The sequence below is a fragment of the Galeopterus variegatus genome, unplaced genomic scaffold, assembly GCF_000696425.1.
Source record: "Galeopterus variegatus unplaced genomic scaffold, G_variegatus-3.0.2 Scaffold210, whole genome shotgun sequence".
In the NCBI taxonomy this organism is placed as follows: domain Eukaryota; kingdom Metazoa; phylum Chordata; class Mammalia; order Dermoptera; family Cynocephalidae; genus Galeopterus; species Galeopterus variegatus.
In genome coordinates this window covers 349,428-367,836 of record NW_007726321.1, presented here as the reverse complement: position 1 = coordinate 367,836, position 18,409 = coordinate 349,428, and the positions used below count along the sequence as shown (strand labels likewise).

General features: G+C 48.9%; 1 protein-coding gene across 1 annotated transcript in view; it reads left to right on the top strand.

Moving 5' to 3' along the window:
* Positions 1-18,409, top strand: part of ZC3H18 (zinc finger CCCH-type containing 18) — a 64,771-nt gene that overhangs the window by 26,975 nt on the left and 19,387 nt on the right. Inside the window, exons 7-9 of the mRNA XM_008565880.1 lie at positions 633-790; positions 8,213-8,330; positions 9,731-9,993. Of these exons, the coding sequence (XP_008564102.1) occupies positions 633-790; positions 8,213-8,330; positions 9,731-9,993 (539 nt within the window). The remainder of the gene's footprint in view (positions 1-632; positions 791-8,212; positions 8,331-9,730; positions 9,994-18,409) is intronic.

Sequence of the window (18,409 nt, the reverse complement as noted above, 5' to 3'; positions counted from 1 at the left end):
ACCCCCAAGAGCCTGCTGTGGAACCCATGCTGCTCTCCTAGCGCCCACTCCCCGCCTTTCTGAGGCTTAGCATCTGCTGTCCCTGGAGAGACCCCAGGGCTCTTTCGGGCCTCCCCTCGCTGCCCACTTCCTCACTCCAGGCCCACCCTGACCCTCGATGTCCGGCTTGCAATCGGGGGACCAGAGTCTGCTGGTCCCCACCCTGCCTTCTCAGCTCCCGACGTTGGTTGCTCTGGGGAGGTGACAGGTGGGCCCAGTGTCTTCTCCTCACTCCTCCTTCCCTCAGAGCCTTCAGCTACTCCACATGCCCCTGCTCAGTGTACCCCATCCTCAGCTCTGAATGGGGCTTAGTTCCAAGACAATTTATAGGAAGTGTCAAAACTGCACCGCACCTCACTTGAGCATCAGTGATCTCATGGCATGGCTCAGCAGGCAGCTTCATGTGCAGAGGCGGTCACAAACGTGCGCTGCTCCCCAGCAAGATGCCTGAGCCCTGCGCCTGCCCCTGCTGCACTGATAGTCCTGCCACTCCTCCAGGCCGCTGCCATCCCTCAGACCCGCCCTTTGTGTTCCCTAACAGTGACTCTGAGTGCTCTGATTACATGCTGACTTCTTTCTTCTTACAATGGTAGGTTTTAAAAAAAGCAACCATTCGAAAAGAACAGGAGCCTGATTTTGAGGAGAAAAGGTTTACAGTGACCATTGGTGAAGACGAACGGGAGTTTGACAAAGAAAACGAAGTTTTCCGAGATTGGAATTCTCGGGTCCCAAGAGATGTCAGAGATACAGCGTAAGGAATAGCTCTGCCTCTTCCTTCCCTTTTGAAAGAGAATTGGTTGTCCCCTGTGCAAGGCCTGTGCCCTGGAGAGAGCAGCCATACAGGTCCCCAGGGTGCACTCGGGGCTGCTGCCCATCCACTCTGCTGGAATCGAGTGACGTCCCCGAAATAATTCAGACTTCCTTCTTGCTATCAACTTTTCTCAGTTTTTTGCTTCTGTGAAGGAAATGTTTTACCTCTGTGTCGTGGTCTGTGGTTTCTACAGGCTCTAAGAGTTTTCACAGCTGTCCTTAAAGCCCCAGGAGCCCCATGGTCCTGTGGCCCCAATCCTCCCCACATGACCCAGGAGCCAGGAAGCATGCAGAGTTTGTCATTACAATCCAAGAGCGTGGAGGCTGGGCCCTCCTCATCGTTTCCTCTCCCAGACGTGTACTGCTGGTCTCTAAAAAATAATTACAGAAGTCATACTTGGGCTGAGGAGCATAAGCAGGTCTTTGGGAATTGTGTGGTACAGAACGTGCCACTCTCTTCTCCCTGCTCCTGCTGTTGGGTAAGCATAGCTTTGTACAACTCACCCTTGAGGAGTGGGCACGTGCAAGTGTCTGCCTGTGCAGCCAGTGCAATGTGGGACCAGGTCACAGGAACTAAATTTTAATCCAGTCAGTGTTCTGAATTGGCTCTGGTATCACCTTACTCTTGTAGCATCATTTTTGGCATTTATGTTTGCTTTTATAAAATTGTAATCGCTATGATTTCTGTCCGAAGTGATGGTGAAAGATGCAGAAAATAGGTGCACGTTTGGTGCTTGCATTTCAGGATTCCGTCACGTCGACTACGCCTTACCAGCTGTTCTCAAGTCCTTCGTGTTCGGTCTGTGCTCCCCTGAGCTTGCCACCTGCAGGAAAGCGGGGAAGGGAGCTCCTGTGGTTCACACCTATTGTGGCAGGTGACAGCTCAGAGGTTGAAGGGGTAGAGATTTAAGGATATTAAAACTATGTACATTTTCTGATTAAATTCTGCATGTGGATAATGTCGGATCACACAAAGGAGTGTTTGAGTCAGAACTTAGTCTGGGCTCTGCTGTCTGCAGGAGCACTGTGGGCATACTGCAAAAGGTCTGGAGGCCTCAGTATTTTCTTGTGTACCATGAACAATGCAGGTGATGGTGTTGTCGTTCCTCCCTTGGAGGGTGTTTGTGAGAGTCCCAGGAACTAGTGTGTGTGGAGCAATTTGAAAAGTACAGAGTACGCTGTAAACGTATATGGTTACTTTCAGCAGGGAAAGAAGGGGTTTTAGGGGCCGGCCCGGTGGCGCACTGCGATAGTGCGCCGCTTGGGAAGCGCGGTGGCGCTCCCGCCGAGGGTTCAAATCCCACATACAGACCGGTTCCCGCTCAATGGCTGAGCGAGGCGCGGGAGCAACACCGAGGGTTGCGATCCCGTTGCCGGACACGGAAAAAAGACCAAAAAAAGAAAGTAAGACCAACAAGGGGTTTTAGAATCTTAGGATTGATCCTTGACACTATTTCCAGTTCCTAGAACAGGGACTGAGGTGTACCTGGTACTGAGCAGCTCAGTGGTTGCTGAAGTCTTTGGGAGTGCCCTCTGTGTGCATATTAGTGTCCAGTGGATCTAGGGTCTATGGAGGAACTTCCATGGGTACATATTGTGCATCAGCCTTGGTTGCAGAAACAGCTAGTCCTTCCCCTGTGTCTTGGTGCCAGGTGACAAAAACTGGCCTCTGGCTCTGTGCCTTCGCTGCTAGGAGCAAGTGTCTGTGCTGCAGGGCTCTCAAATTCTAAAGCCTCTGCATACAGGTCTGAGGTTTTCTTAGAGCCAGGTTTTTGCTTCTGTTTGTGTTTTGTTTATTTTTTTAATATCACTTTGTGCATCAGTTAACCTGGGGGCTTTTATGGCAGGCTTCACCCAAGACCCAATGAGTGGGGACCTCTGGGAACAGCCTCCGGGCTGTTCCTATGGTCACCTCTAAGAAAAACTGTGTCAGTGAGGGTCCCAACAGGAGATAGAGACTACCTGGTTATATTAACAGAGCTTGTTGAATGGGAAGACATGTTGACCAAGTGATGGCAGAGGCAGAAAGAGCTCTTGGCACTGTGGAGGAACCAGTTTAACTTGGAGCTGTTACAGCTTCAAAGCAGGGAGGAGGGCCTGATAAGGCTAGGACTCAGACCACTGAGGAGGGGGTGCCAGCTTGCCCAGAGGGCAATGAGGCTGGTCCTGGGAGAGGGAGGGGAATGCCACTGCTGGTGCAGAAGTCCAGCATGTGTGCTGCTTGTGGGAACGGGCAGGAGGATAGGATGGGGTGAGTCTGACTCACCCCAGCCTTGCCAGTCCCTCCAGACCCGCTGTGGGCCACCATCCCTTGGAACTGCCAACAAAGCAAGGAGGTGCTCTGCTGAGTCTGTGTGTGGGGGCGGGGGGCTCAGGAGCCACACTGTTAGTGAGGCTCAGAAGGATTGGGTCTTTACAGCTCTGCTTTACTGGGGTCCCGCACCAGGTGCTCCTTACCCATTTCAGCGCTGCGTCATGCCTCCTCAGGGTTGTATCCCTGCTGCACAGGTGAGGAAAGAGAGTAGAACTGATTCAGAGCTGTGGCTGTCCATGCGTGGTTCCCTGCACCAGCAGGAGCAGTGTCACCTAGAAGCTTGTTGGAATTGCAGACTCTCAGGTCTTACCTCTGACTGACAGTAGGAATTCTAGGGAGAGTGGAGCCAACAGTCTGTTTTCAACAAGCCCTCCAGGTAATTTTGATGCATATTGAATTTCAGAACCACTGTGATTTCAGGCCATCCCAAGGACATAGACTCTGAATGTACCACTATTTTTTCCCCTGATGTTGAGTTTTGAGAATAGGAAGAGCCTGAATAATTGTCACGTAGAGCTTCCTTAGTGCCATCAGGGTTTTGTTGCTATCGAGAATTAAGTATCTAATTGTACAACCAGTGGAACATGGGACCGTTCAAGAACTCTTTTTTTTTTTTTTCAGGACTAAAAGACATTGTCAGGAAGGGGAAAATGACTCCATGTGATAAGGGTCAGGACTTCCAGTAGACAATGCTCCTAAGGCACGGCATAGCGGTGGTAGGAAATTGGTCATTCTGGTTCATTGTCAGGAAGAATTTTCTGGTAATTAGCCATTAGCTTGAAATTTTATAAATCAGACATCGTATAACTTCGTATAATGTATGCTATACGAAGTTATTACGCAGTGTCACGCCCATACCGGACCGGGACCGGCAATGGGATCGCAACCCCTGGTGTCGCGCCCGCACCTCGCTCAGCCAGTGAGCGGCCGGTCTGTATGTGGGATCCGAACCCTCGGCGGGAGCGCCACCACACTCCCAAGTGGCGCACTGTAGCAGTGCGCCACTAGGCCGGCCCATCAAGAACTCTTAAGGAAATATGCTGATATTGTGCAAACGACAAGAAGATTGTTTTTTCTTTATACCTTTTTTGGAACTAGAATTCACCTAGCAGGATCACTTAGTGGAAATAATGCCTTTCTAGACAGACACACCCCAATTCATGGCCTTAAAAGTTCCTTTTCACCATCTGCAGCACTTTATTCAGATGCCATCTTACTTGTGAAACCTCATGCATGGAAGACATCAAGAAATGTCATCCCTGCGTAGGGCTGCTAGGGACACTGTACCAAGACCACAACTCTAGCAGTGGCATGTGATCTGGAAGACGTAAGGGACCCTAGTGTGCCCAGTGTGTCACCCATGAGGAATAAGGTTATGGGCAGTGTAGTTCCATCATGAACAGAGCATCTTATTAAATCAAGGTCATGCTGTTAGGCCACACACCCAGCACCTGGGACCGTGCCCCCCTCGCTGACTCCCACATCATGTCTTGCAGCCCAGAAAGTGACCCAGCACAGCTATTCTGAAGGTAGGGCGTGAGGCTTTTTTGCTCTTTTGGACAGTACAACAAAGTGGGATTCAGAGAGACCAGCAGAAATAGTTTTCAGAAAGTATATGCCTTTCCTCAGACAATGGATTTGTCGAATGCTGGCTAAGTGCCTCCTGTGTCCCAGACACTTAACTGAGAGAGTGCTGTCGCCTTCCTCCCCAGAAAGATGGTGTGCAGCCTGGACTGTCTGTCTTTTGTATCCCCTGTGGACTAGCACATTGCCTGGCTCAGTGAAAAACTTGTTGACATGAGTTCTGCCTTCCCTGTTGGAGGAAAAGGAATTAGATGTTATTTCCAGGTGTTAGATGCACCAGGTCTCTGAGCCCGTCAGGAACTCACACATGCTCACTCTTGTGTGGTTTATTACAAGTGGTTTGTACCTGGGATTTGCTGGTGCCCTTTAGTGAAGCCCCACGTGTTAGTGGGTGGGGGTTGGATTTCCTGAAGAGTAAGGGATGGCCTGCCCTGCACGTGGGTGATCCCGCGTCCCACATCCAGCAAGGGCAGGATGGTGTGTAGGTGCCTGATGCCTCTGCCTGCCTTTGGGGACCTTATCACCTATGTTCCCTCCCAGTGGCTAGCATCAGAACAGGCAGGTGGGGACCAGCCAGGTCGATTGGAGAGGACCTTTACTCCCTTTGTGAGCTGCCTGTGATCTTCCTCTTTACCTGGGGTCTCCACAGCAGACAGAGGGCACATCAGCCCTCTGCCTCCCACCTTCCCTGGGGAGTGCAGCCACCCTCCACCTGGCTCTGGACTTCAGCTGGTGCAGTTTCAACCTTTATCAGGCTGATGCAAGTTGTGTTTCATTGGGTAATATTACATAACCCTTAGGTAAAAAAGTAGGTTGTAGTAGGTATTTTAGAATTTTTTCAAGTATTGATTATTTTCTAGGCCTCATTTTCCTCGTCCTTGAAATGAAGCCGTTAAAGTAAATCATCTCTAAGCTTCCAGCTCCAAATTTCTAATTCTTGCACGTTCTCTGATGGCTACACTTTTCACCTGCCTCTCCTCTTCCTGGGCAGGGCTGTGGACAGAAACCACCTCTGCTACACTTGGTGGGCATGTCTGCCCAGACCTCTGGGCCTCCTCTCCCGTGAGGGGTGCTGAGTCTGCAGCTGCTGCCCAGAGCCCTAGGGTGCAGCGAGTCTGGTCTGAGATGCAAATTACTCGTGTGCATATCCACCCACTATGCGGAGGCAGGAGGCCATGTGTGTGCTGGAGACACACATGGCCATGTGTCTGTTTAATCAAAGACTCTTGGAGTGGGGAGTCCATGAGGCCTACTGATCGCAAGCCAGCTTGCCCAGTCTCCCTGACCATGGAACCATTTTCTCAGAAGGCCCGTTCACAGTTTGGATTCCCTAAAACGGTTTGGGAAGTATTTGTGCAGACTACAATACTGTTCAGTAGGATTTGTTTTCAGATTAAATGAATTAAACATATATCCCTCCAAGTTCATTTCTGTTGTTTTTCAGTATTTTTCTAGGCAGTGCCTGAGGATTCCGTTGTTAGTGTGGTTACGTCTCCCAGTAGCGTGTTGACATGTTCCCACAGAATGGAGCCCTGTCGCCTAGCAGGTTCCAAGGAAGCCAGGCTGGGCATATGCTGCCTGCTCATCCTGTGGGCTCCCTGTGTCTATGACTCAGCTGTCCTGCAATGCCCAGAGGCTCTGCAGAAAGAGGCCTTTTTCATTCTGCTTCAGCACTGTTTCCCACAAGTGAACTTGCTGCACAGCCCGTTAGGGAATGCGCTCCCTCATGCCCATTCTGGAAAAAGGTGTCTGAAGTCTCGATGGATTTTGTGTTGTGGTGGTTTTTGTGTTTTCGCCGTCAGAGTCTGTTTCAGGAAGCTCATCTTCTCCCTTTCATTTCTGTGTAGCATAGTGTCATACTACCACAGCCCCTGCGAGTTATTTACTGATCGTTACAATCAGATAGTGCTTGAGCACTGTGTGAGCTGGATTGTTTGAACAACGTCTGGCTGTTTGGAATGAAAAAAAGCTGTGTCATTTGGCTGATCCGGCTTTAGGTTAGTTTTTGCTGGAGGCACTTTAAGTACTGGTGGAGAGTTTTCCTAGAAAGCAGCAGTTTCAGACTGTGCAGATGGTGAAGAGGTGTGGCCGCAAGGGTGTCAGCAGCTGCCCAGGACTGCGGCCTCGTGGAGGTGTGCCTCACATTCTTGCCCTTCTACCCAAAGGGGAGAGTTGGTCAGGAGCTGAGAAGTACTCTGGAGGAGCCTATGGGGACCAGTCTGTTGCTGGTGTACACTTCCCTCTGCCCCGCCCCAGGGAGAGGAGGAGCTGAGCCATGGCCCCCACTGGAAGTCCAGAGTGGACTCGTGCCATCCTGCGGTGGGAGGTGGGGTTTGTTCTTGTGTGTGCGTGAAGTGGGCTCCAGTCTGACCTCCGTCCTGGGGTAAGTGGGTTACCTCATCTCCATTCAGTGGAAAGTGACCCTCTGCCCTGTGAGATTCCACCTTCCTTTTGTGCCCTTGCGTCTGTCTCTGGACTTGCCGCTTTCTCCCGCTGGCCATGTGTTTCTTCACAGGCCGCGATGACACCAGTTTAATTACAGAGTCTTTTTAGGATGCTGTGAGGCCTCAGAAGGCATGTCTTTTCCAAGGTTTTCTTAGCTGGGCTTGTGTGTCTGTCTTTCTATTTGGTATGAACTTGGGTGTCAGCTTGTCTAGTTCCATAAAGAAGCTTGTTGGTGTTTTTCCTGGGATTGCCTTAAATTTATAAATCAGTGTAGGAAGAATTGATGTGTTGGTGAAGTCAGGCCACTCTGCCCAAGCACAGGGTCTTTCAGGAATAGGCACTGCACATTTCTGGCTATTTTCTGTATTTACTGTCTCCTCACTGGTCGTCATCTGCATATATGAAGACATTGATTTCTGTGTGTCAGCTTCTCCTCTTCCAGCCTCACTGAGCTCCTTTCTGTCTGTCCTTTTGAGATGGCTCTATAACTGAGTCCCTGGGTTTCTACGCACATTGTCAGACAGTTTCCAAGTGCAGATGCTTCACTCCTTTTCGTCATGGTCTTCGCCATGTTTGGACTCCTCTCGTCCAGCTGCATTGGTGCTGCCTGCACACACCACCAGACAGTCGGGGAGGCCATGGATCTTGTTGCCTCCTGGTCCTCGTGGAAATTGCTCTCCCACTTCCCCGTTAAGCAGGATGCTGGCTTTACTTCTGTATTTTTATCACATTAAGAAAGTATCAATCCTTGTCTTCTCAAGTATTTTCGTGAAGAGTGGGTATTGAATTATGGTCATCTGTGGGTGTAGCCTCTGACTTCTCCTCAGGTCTGTCCTTATGTGTGGTGTATTAGTGGGTTTCCCAATCCTGATTCAATCTCGCATTCCTGGAATAAACCCCACTTAGTCATGGTGTATTGTTTTCTCAATTTGGTGTTGCATTCTGTGCACTAACATGTAATTTTTTTTTGCACTAATATTCCTAAGTGATAAGCTTTACAATTTTGGTGTTTTTTTCCAGACTTGAGCCTTATGCAGATCCTTATTATGACTATGAAATAGAGCGGTTTTGGCGTGGTGGACAGTACGAGAACTTCAGGGTGCAATATACAGACGCAGAACCATATCATAACTACCGAGTAAGTATAACAGACCTGAAAATATGGACTTCACTGGTCTCATTATCAAAATTACCCTTTTTTTATTGGTAGAACTTTATGTGAGCTTATTTTGTTGGCACATGTACTAATTTCAAGCCCAAATTTATTCTTTATGGAAGACTGATTCAGATCCACTAATTAAATTTGTAGTACTTTGAACAGGGACTTTCCTGAAAACTTTATTTTTCTCGTTTTTTCTTTAAACTTAGTTTTACTCGTTTTTTTAAAAAATTAGATTTGTTAATGAGGTTATTACTCAAGTTTTCAAGGGAGTGTGTTTCGCCCTCTTGAGCATACTGCTCTTCTTAGGCTCTTCAGTGGTAACATTTACAACTTTAGGGCACATTCTCCTGCGTTTTGTCGACTTTTTAAGGACGTTCCTGTGGGCCTGCCTCACCTTATTGATCTAATAGAACACTGTTCTGTGTTGATTGGTATTTCCTCCTGAGTCAGTCGGAGCCTCTGAGAGGTTAGTGTATTTATGAATATATGTGCTTGAGACTGTGAGTCCCTGATTAAGATTAAAAGCTGCCCCTGGATCAGTTAGAAGCGGCTGAGCAGTTTTTGTGCTTTGACTTAATGACATAGTCATGATTTTTTAGGACCAAAGGGAGGTGGTTGCCCCAGTAGCCCATCAGATGGTGAGCTTGTGCAAAGAGGGGCACTCCCCATAGTTCCAGACAACACCCCCTTCTTTGGACCACCCATGCCTGATCTCCCCTATAGAGCAGCTTCCTTGTTGTTGTGGGGCTACAGGGTCCCAGTAGGAGCAGCCCAGGGAGCCGCCCTCCTCCACGTTCCTTCCCTGCTGGGTCCAAGGGGCGGGCCAGCAAGAAGGCCAGGGAGCACAGTGCACATCCCCCGAGATGGTCTAAAGCCCAGCACCCATCAGATGTACTGTGACTGGACTTCATTCAGTCTTAGCTTTGAGTATTTGCTTTAATACTCAAATGAATAGATAAGCAGAGTGTCAGCTCAAGAGTGTGTTTGAAGGTTGTCCTAGAAAAACAGCCTCCTTCATGGGCACCCACTGCTCCGGACACTGCTGGGTGGAGAGCTTCGTGTACACCTTGCCATGCAGGCGCACCCTGGCCCTGCAAGGCGTCCCAGCCACCTCCACCCTGCAGTGGCTGAGGGTCTTGCCCAGGTCATGCAGCAGGAGAGCTCAATCCTCAGTTCACATCGGCCCATGGGTGCAGAGTTCTCAACCTGAGTCAGCCTAGAGTCAGTGGTTGGAATGACGGCACTGTTAGGTTGTGTGCCACATTAATTTAGATGTAATCCATTTTTTAACATTGTGTTTTAAGGAGATACAATAGTGTTTACATTGTAGTATTTACATCATAGCTTGTGTGTGTGTGTTTGGCTTTTTAATAAAGGAAAGGGAGAGAGAAAGAGAGAGAGAGAACAGACAGCGCGAGCGGGAGCGGGAACGGGAGCGAGACCGGGAGAGGGAGCGCCGGCAGCGGGAGCGTGAGCGGGAGCGTGAGCGCGACAAGGAGCGGCAGCGGAGGAAGGAGGAGTGGGAGCGCGAGCGAGCCAAGCGTGACGAGAAGGACAGACAGCACCGAGAACGCGACCGGGAGAAAGAGCGGGAAAAGGAGAAGGAGAAGCCGAAGCCCCGCTCCCCTCAGCCGCCCAGGTAGGCCAGGGCCCTGGGAGGAGGGGCTCCGGCCTGCAGCTCTCGTGCTGGTCCCTGTGGCCCACGTGTCCCTCTTCTGCTACATACAGCCCCCGCCCTCAGTCCCCAGACCTCTCCTAACTCAGGGTCTTGCTGTGAACCTCCTGGGGCTTCAGCATCTGCCTGAACTGTTGGAGGCTGTTCTCATTCTTCTTGATCCCACCAGAAACTGCATGAAAACACATATAGTTGCCTCAAGTAGTAGGAGCTGCCCCAGGTGTAACTTGCAGGTCGCATACTGCATGCAGTGTGCACCATGTTACTGACCTAAATCAGGAGAGTTCTGAATCCCAGAGCACATCTGGCCAGGGCCAGGAAGTTGTTTCCTGCAGGGCATCAGCCTTGCTGACTGCAGTGTGGCGCTCTGGTGGCAGAATGGCTAGCAGGGCTGGCATGAGTGCTACTGGTGTGGGCTCTGTGGGAGGCAGAGCAACGGCCCCAGCAAAGGCCAGAGAGATAGGCCAGGCCCTGGGGCTTAGGACATTCCCTCCTGCGCCTCCCTGAACATACTTGAATACTAGAACAGAATGGATGGTCCTCATTAGAAAATCAGAACTGGGTGAAGTGTGGGTATGTGTGTGTTTACAGCTCTATTGAGATGTAATTCATGTGGGTACCAGTGTACCCATTTAAAATGTACAGTTCAGGGGTTTCTAGTACATTCGCACAGTTGAGCAGCCATCAGCACAATCAGCTGTAGAATACTTTTCGTCTCCCAAAAAGAAATCTTGTGCCTATCAGCAGTCACTTCCCACTTTCCCCAAACCTCTCCAGTCCCCCCCCACCACCGGTCTCCTTTCTGTGTCTGGATCTGCCTACTCGGGACATTTCATGTACATAGGATCATACAATACGTGCTCTTTCATTTAGGGTAAAGTTTTCAAGGTTTGTCCATGTTGTAGCATGTAGGAGCACTTCATTCCTTCTTACGGCTGAGTAAAAACTTCTGTGGATGGACCACATTTTGGCGGTCCATTCATCTATTGATGAACATTGGTTGTTTCCACCTATTGGCTATTGTGAATGTGAACATTTGTGTAGACGTAAGTTCTTGTTTTTCTTGGGTGTACACCTAGGAGTGGAATTGCTGGGTCATATGGTAATTCTGTGTTCAACTATTTGAGGAGCTGCCATACTGTTTTCCAAAATAGCCACACCAATTTACACTCCCACCAGCAGTGTGTGAAGGTTCTAATCTCTCTGCATCCTCATCAGCACTTACTATCATGTGTCTTTTATTGTGGCCATCTCAGCAGGTGCAAGGTGGATCTCATTATTTTGATTTGCATTTTTCCGGTGGCTGATGATATTGAGCATCTTTTCATATTCTTCTTGGCCATTCATATATCTTCTCTGGAAAAATATGTATTCAGATCCTTTGCCAATTTTTTAACTTGGTTATCTTTTTATTATTCAGTTATAGGAGTTCTTTATATATTCCAGATACAAGTCCCTTATCAGATGTCTAATTTGCAAATACATTCTCCCATTATACAGGTGTTGTTTTTCTTTCTGATGATGTCCTTAAAAGCACAAAATTTCAATTTATTTTTTGTTTCATTGCTTGTGCTTTTGGTGTCACATCTAAGATAACCGTTGCCAAATCCAAGGTCACAGATTTATTCCTGTGTTGTCTTCTAAGAGTTCTATAGTTTTAGCTCTTACACTCAGACCTCTGATGCATTTTGAGTTAATTTTTTATATGTGACATAAGGTAAGGTTCAACTTTGTTCTCGTGCATGTAGATAGCCAGTTTCCCGGCACCATTCACTGAAGATACTTTTTTCACTATTGAATGGTCTTGGCACCTTTGTCAAAAATCAAGTGACAATATATGGGTTTATTTCTGGACTAAGTTCTCTTCCATTGGTCTATGTGTTTGTCCTTATACCAACACCACACCCTCTTAATTACTGTGGCTTTGCTTGAAGTTTGAAATCAGGACATGTGAGTCTCCAACTTTTTTATTTTTCAAGATTGTTTTGGGGCCGGCCCGGTGGCGCACTGCTACAGTGCGCCGCTTGGGAGTGCGGTGGCGCTCCCGCCGAGGGTTCGGATCCCACATACAGACCGGTTCCCGCTCACTGGCTGAGCGAGGTGCGGGCGCAACACCGAGGGCTGTGATCCCGTTGCCGGTCCTGGTCCAGTACGGGCACGACACTGAGGGTTGCGATCCGTTGCCGGACACGAAAAAAGGAAAAAAAAAAAAAGATTGTTTTGGCCATGCTGGGTCCCTTGCATTTCCATATGATTTTAGGATCAACTTGTAAATTTCTACCCAAAAAGAGGCAGCTGGGGATTTTAAATGGGATTTATTAAATCAAGATCAATTTGGGAGTATTGCCATTGTAACAATATTAAGTCTTTCCATCCGTGAGCGTGGATGTTTTTCCGTGTTTGACTGGATGAAGTTTTAAGATCTTCTGTAAAAAGCTTAATAAGGACCAAGATAGACTGTGAAGTGACAGCCGTGGCTCCATCCCAGGACTCCCTGTGTCAGCCCCACCCACTGGGGCAAAATGCAGGGAGGGGTTCGAGAGCTCCGTGTTAGGAAATGGCCCGAGACTCTCCATAGGTCCATGGGCTGCAGGTGTGTTTTCTTTTCATTCAGATCTCACAACAATCCAAGTTTTGGCCTACACTTGCCAGAAAAGCTGGCCTCCACTGGACCCACAGTCTTGGGCTGCGGAGTGGCCCCACCACCCCAGAGTCTTGGGCTGGAGCCTTCAGAATGTGTGGTTCCAGTTCTGAAAGGGCTTGCCATCCACCAGAGAATAGAAACAGGCTTCTTGTCCCCATGTCTTGTCCACAGGACTGGACGATGCCATTTCTCATGTACAGTTGTGCTTCTGAAAGCAAACTCTCAGGATTTCTGTCTTTCGTTTTAAGGTTACTTAGGGGGTAGCAGTATGCTTAGTTGCAATAGTGCCAGTTTAGTCTGTTTTCATCCTCAACATCAAATGGATTGACCTCCCTAAACATGCTGTATTCTTTCTTGCTTTCCTAACACTGGACAAAACAATGTTCTTAAAGAACATTTAGAATGAATCATATGTTTAGATGTATTGAGAGAGTTCATTCTTTTTTTTTTTTTTGTCCTTTTTGAGACCGGCCGCACCACGCTCAGCCAGTGAGCTCTGTGAGCGCACCGGTCATCCCTACATCCCTATATAGGATCCGAACCCGCGGCGGGAGCGCCACTGCGCTCCCAGCGCCGCACTCTCCCGAGTGCGCCACGGGCTCGGCCCTTAAGCCCTTTTTTGAAAGAAGCCCTTTCCACTAAAATGCACAGCATTTCCAGGTGGATTCAGTCCTGGGCCTACATTCTCCACTGGGACCACCGCTGGGATGACGAGGCCCTCAGCTTTCCCTCTGCCTGCAAGGCTGTCCCTTGCCACCTCCAGGGCTTTGTTTCAGTCCCCTGCTGAGGGGGTCTCCCACTCACCCCTGTCCTCCCATCCTGCTTTCCCACTCTGCACAGCTCTCATTACCCTGACTTACCAGTCATTGTCTGTTTCCCTTCCAGTGTGTCACCTCTGGAGGGCAGTCATCTGTTTTGTTGATACCTCAGTCTTGGTGCCTGTCCCAGAGCCCAGCACAGAGCTGGTGCACAACAGCATTTGATGACTGCGTCAGTGGTTTTGGATATGGTAGCAGCCTGCATTTTTACCTTATGGGACACAGTTGAGTGTTGGAGATCTGATAAGATTGCAGATTGACTTCTGCAAACAGAATTAGCTCAGTCTGTTTTCCAGATTCATGAAGTGGCTCTGTTTTCATGCCTGTCCAGATCCGTGGTCTTAGAGGCAGAGACACACAGAAGGGCTGGTGACCATGCCACGCAGTGAGGTCCAAGTCAAAGCTCACTCTGCCGTGGAGCTCTGTGGGTTCATGAGTCACATCAGCAAGTCCACTTTTGTGGCTTATGAGCATAATTACTCTGGCCATACAGCCCCTTCCCCAGCTCCTGCTAATGTATCCTGCTTGTTTCCAGGAAGCTGGTGAACTCTTCCAAATCAAGTAGATTTTCCCAACTCAGGACATTTTTTATATACAGGAGTATGTAGTCAAAGTGCAGAGTGGAGGGCAGCTGTGCCTGGGGTCAGCTATGTTTTCTGCTGTGGCCCACAAGTTATTGAGTTGAGGGACAGGAGAGCACATATAGGACTTGAATGCCTGTTTTTGTTTCCAGTGCTGCTTTGACCTCTCCAGAGGAAAGTATATCATGGATGCAAAGGAGTCTTCTAAAGGTGGTAGCAGTTGTTGGCTTGGCCACCAAGTAGCAGATCACAGATCAATAGCCTCTGAATCCGCAGTTTTATACTGCAGTGGGTTTTAGCATTGGTGGGGAGGAGTCAGCAGGAACTCAGATGCTCTCTGGTCTGGTCTGAACTCAGTTGGAGTCGAGGCAGTCGGGACTAGGTGAGCTCTTCATAAAGTCAGATGCGCGTCTTCTCACCGCCCTAGGCAGAGCCACTTCTGCACCTGTTTCTGGCTTGGCTTATCCCCTTCTGTCTGGCTCGCATCCCCTGTCTTTTCTTCCCATAGCACTCGCTTGTGCTTGTGACCCACCGCCGTCACCTAGCTGCCGTCAGCAGGGCTGGGACTTCTCCGTCACCTGATCCCTATCCAGCATGGCTCCTGGATGCTGGGAGTCTCCAGTCTTGTCTTTGATCACCCTCCCGGAACCCCGCCAGCCCTGCTCCTTGCCTAAAGAGATGGGGTTTCACCAGAGCAGAATTTCCAGCACAGTGCTCCTATTTCCTCTACCAGACAGAACTGGCATGGCCACTCTTTCAGGAGTAGCTGAATTTCTCTTGCAACAATACATATATGTGATCTCCCTTTTATGAGTGGGTTGGCCTTTGACAGGTGGGGAATTTTTAATTATCACGTGCATAGAAAGAACTTTTCTCACCTAAAATAGGCAGAGAATGACAGTTCTTTTCAGAGAGAGCCATTTGGGAAGAATTTGTCTTCAGCTCCTGAGCAGAACATAAATGAGGACCTCTGCAGTATGATGGAGAATGTCCACTGGGAATATGACTTGCAGGGAGCTGTGACGCACGTACATCAGAGGCAGCGATAACACACTTTCAGAAAGTGCAGTTACTCTTGCATTCGGTTTGCAGCCAGCAAGGGCTATCTACCCCCAGCTGCTCCATGACTCTTCCCTCCAGGGAGGGAAGTGTGGGTGCTCCGCATGGAGTTGAGAGCTGGGTACCGTCTGGGTGCCACCGTGGGAGGGAGGGTGCCAGGGCTCCCAGGTGGGCGGTGCTGCCCTACACTCACTGTTTGGTGGCCAGCATGCAACACTCGCCTGCTCTTTGGGGAGCCCCTTCTTTTTCTTATCCCCAGCCCAGCACGTCTTTTCTGTGGTTCTTCCACACCCGCCAAGCTGCTTCACTTTGAGCTCAGCCCCATGGGAGTCTCCTTCAGGAGTTTCTGGCCACTTGTCCATGTCTCATGGCCTGGACGCAGAACGTCCTCCTGGCTCACCTTTCCTCATCATGCCTTTTGAGACCTTTTGCCCATTCCTGTATCTAGGCTATTTTTGTTTTTATCTTATTTTATGTTTTGGCAGCTGGCCAGCATGGGGGTCCGAACCCATGGCCTTGGTGTAAGCAGCACTACACTGTAACCAGGTGAGCTAACCAGCCAGCCTTGGGGCTGTTTTTAGACTAGAGCAGAACTTTTCAACCAATTCTGCAAAATACAGCCATGTAAATAGGGGAAATCCCTTCTGTGAAACCTATTGCTGATCTTTATGGCCAAGCTGTTGGGTGTGCTCACAGCTGAGACAGGTAATTATGATGTTCTTTGGCATAGGCAAATTAATGTAATTGTAGATATAAATGATAATTGGGACCTTCCTGTAGGAATTGCCTGGGTTGTGTGTTATCTTTAAAGCTGTTTACTTAAACTTTCAGGTTTGCCTTTGCAACTTTTGGTGCCCTTGAGGGCTGGACCTGGAAGTCTCTTGTCTCCTGGGAGGTGGCACTTGCCCATCCTGCCTCCTGTGTTTCACTCTCACTGAAGCTACCTTTTTTCTGGTGGCCTGGGGGGGGAGGGGGCGGTCACGGTCATTTCAGTGTGCCAGTGCCCTGTTCGCGCCCGTCCAGCGAGCGCCGGCCCCATGCTGTCACTGGGATGAGCCTGCTCCTCCGCCAGTTTGAGGATCTCTGGTTGGGGGTAGGCTGACGTGCCCGGCTTTCTTTCTTCACAGGGTTTGTGACTCCCAGAAAAGGATAAACACAGTTCCGGACTAACCTCTGGTTAGGGACAGGCCAGGGCTGGGGGTTGATGTTCAGTTTAACCTCCCACTGCTTCATGGCTGCTGTCTGCATGTCCTGCTGGAGGACTTGTCCCGGCAAGCATGGCAAGTCAAGGCTGAGTTACACAGAGGGTGACAGGCCACTCAGGTCTGCTTTGGCTGGTTTTTTAGACTCCACTGTTTTTTTTGCAAAAATAATTGTTGGGTTTCCCTCTGTGGACTTTTTCCCTCCCTGATTTCTTGAACGCAACTGTCCCTCCTTCAGCCCTGCTCAGCACAGTGCCCAGCTGTGCGGCAAGGGCTTCTGTCCACCTTTTCCTCATCCCTTTGGTAAGCATGCCCACAGGGTAGCATTCAATGGTTTTATGAATTTGAATGTTGTAAGTTGTGACGTTATACCTACAGCACCTCTGCTGGCCCCGAGTGTGTCAGGTGACCACACCCCTACGGCCATCAGCAGGGAGCAGGATGTGTGTGCAGCGCTGGGGCCGGGCCGCCCACAGCTCTTCTGCCCTGTCGTCACCCTGAATGCTTCCTGATGAGCCAAGGGCAGGAGCTTGCTCAAAGTTAGATTTCCCCAGTATTTGTAGGATCAGTTTTCAATACTGTCAGTGTTCTTTCTGTTACACAAAACAAACTCCACTGAGAATTTAATAAACCTTATTTTACCTTTCTAATCTCTCATTTTAATCTACCATAGGCATTGCTTGACTCTGAGAAAGTTATTGTGCTCAGGGCATTTTTGAGGAAAATTATATTCTCTTTTTTAAATTCTTGACTATTTACCCAGTGAACTGCTCCAGAAGTTGCTCACCATTTGATAAAGACGGATAAATAGATAAATGGTGGTATCTCATGTAAAGTCTAATTATAGATAAATACAGATGTATATAAATGCAATCATGAATTGGAAAAAAAGTATCACTGAGCCTACTTGAGTTATTCTGTTTAAAGTTACACCTACTGTCCATTCTAGGGTACAAGTGCAGAGAACCAAAGGCTGTGCTGATAGACTTGGGAGTGTCGGAAAGTGTGTTTCAGTGACAAGCCCTCACCATTGAAACAGCAGAAAATCTGAGTGACACTTGCCCACCACTTGAAATAGTACAAATGGTTTTTCTTTCTTTCTATTCCTCCAGAAATTAAAATGCAAGTGGGTGGAAATACATGTCACCACTGTGAGCAGTTATGTTTTTCTCCAGTTTACTTGTTCTTGATCAAGTTCAAATACATTTTCAAAATCTGTTGATAGAAGTGGTGGGTCTGTAGTCTGCAGTGCCTCCTCACTAAGGAAAGCCTGATGGTCATCCCCACCTTCAACCTCACCTGCCGCATGTGGCAGCTCTTACTGTACAGAGATTTTAAGTTTTCAAGCCCTTAGGAAATCCCTGATCCATTACAGGACCTGGAGTCTGGGCCCTAGAATCATTGGGAATTCTGCCTAAGCAGAGCACATGGATGGGATTTTGCTCCATTTTGTTGATTGAGCATGCACTTGGCATGTGTTGCAGACCTTCTGCTGTGTTCTGTAAGGGACAACAAGTTGAGAAATGGTCCTAGAAGGGCTGGCCGGTTAGCTCACTTGGATAGAGTGCGGTGCTGACAACACCAAGCACCAAGGTCAAAGGTTCAGAACCCTGTACCAACCAGCCACCAAAAAAATAAAACAGAAATGGTCCTAAGGAGGTGGCAGTTATATTACATTCTGTCTTGTGTCATAATGGAGATCCCTGAGACAGGGCCACATAACAGTGGGTGGAGACTAGGGGGGGGCCATAAAAGGTAATGACAGTCCTGGATGGAGGACACCCGATTTTCATGCCTGGAGGCATTCCATGGGAATGGTAGGAGGAATTCTCAGGCTCTAGAGTTTTTTTCAGCTGGCAGGAGTCACAGAGTATGTGTCTCATCAGATGTGTGGACAGACCTTCTTCTTTTTTTTTTTTTTTTTTTTGTCTTTTTGTCTTTTTGTCTTTTTTTGTGTCCGGCAACGGATCGCAACCCTCAGTGTCACGCCTGTACCAGGCCGGGACCGGCAACGGGATCGCAACCCTCGGCGCCACGCCCGCACCTCGCTCAGCCAGTGAGCGGGAACCGGTCTGT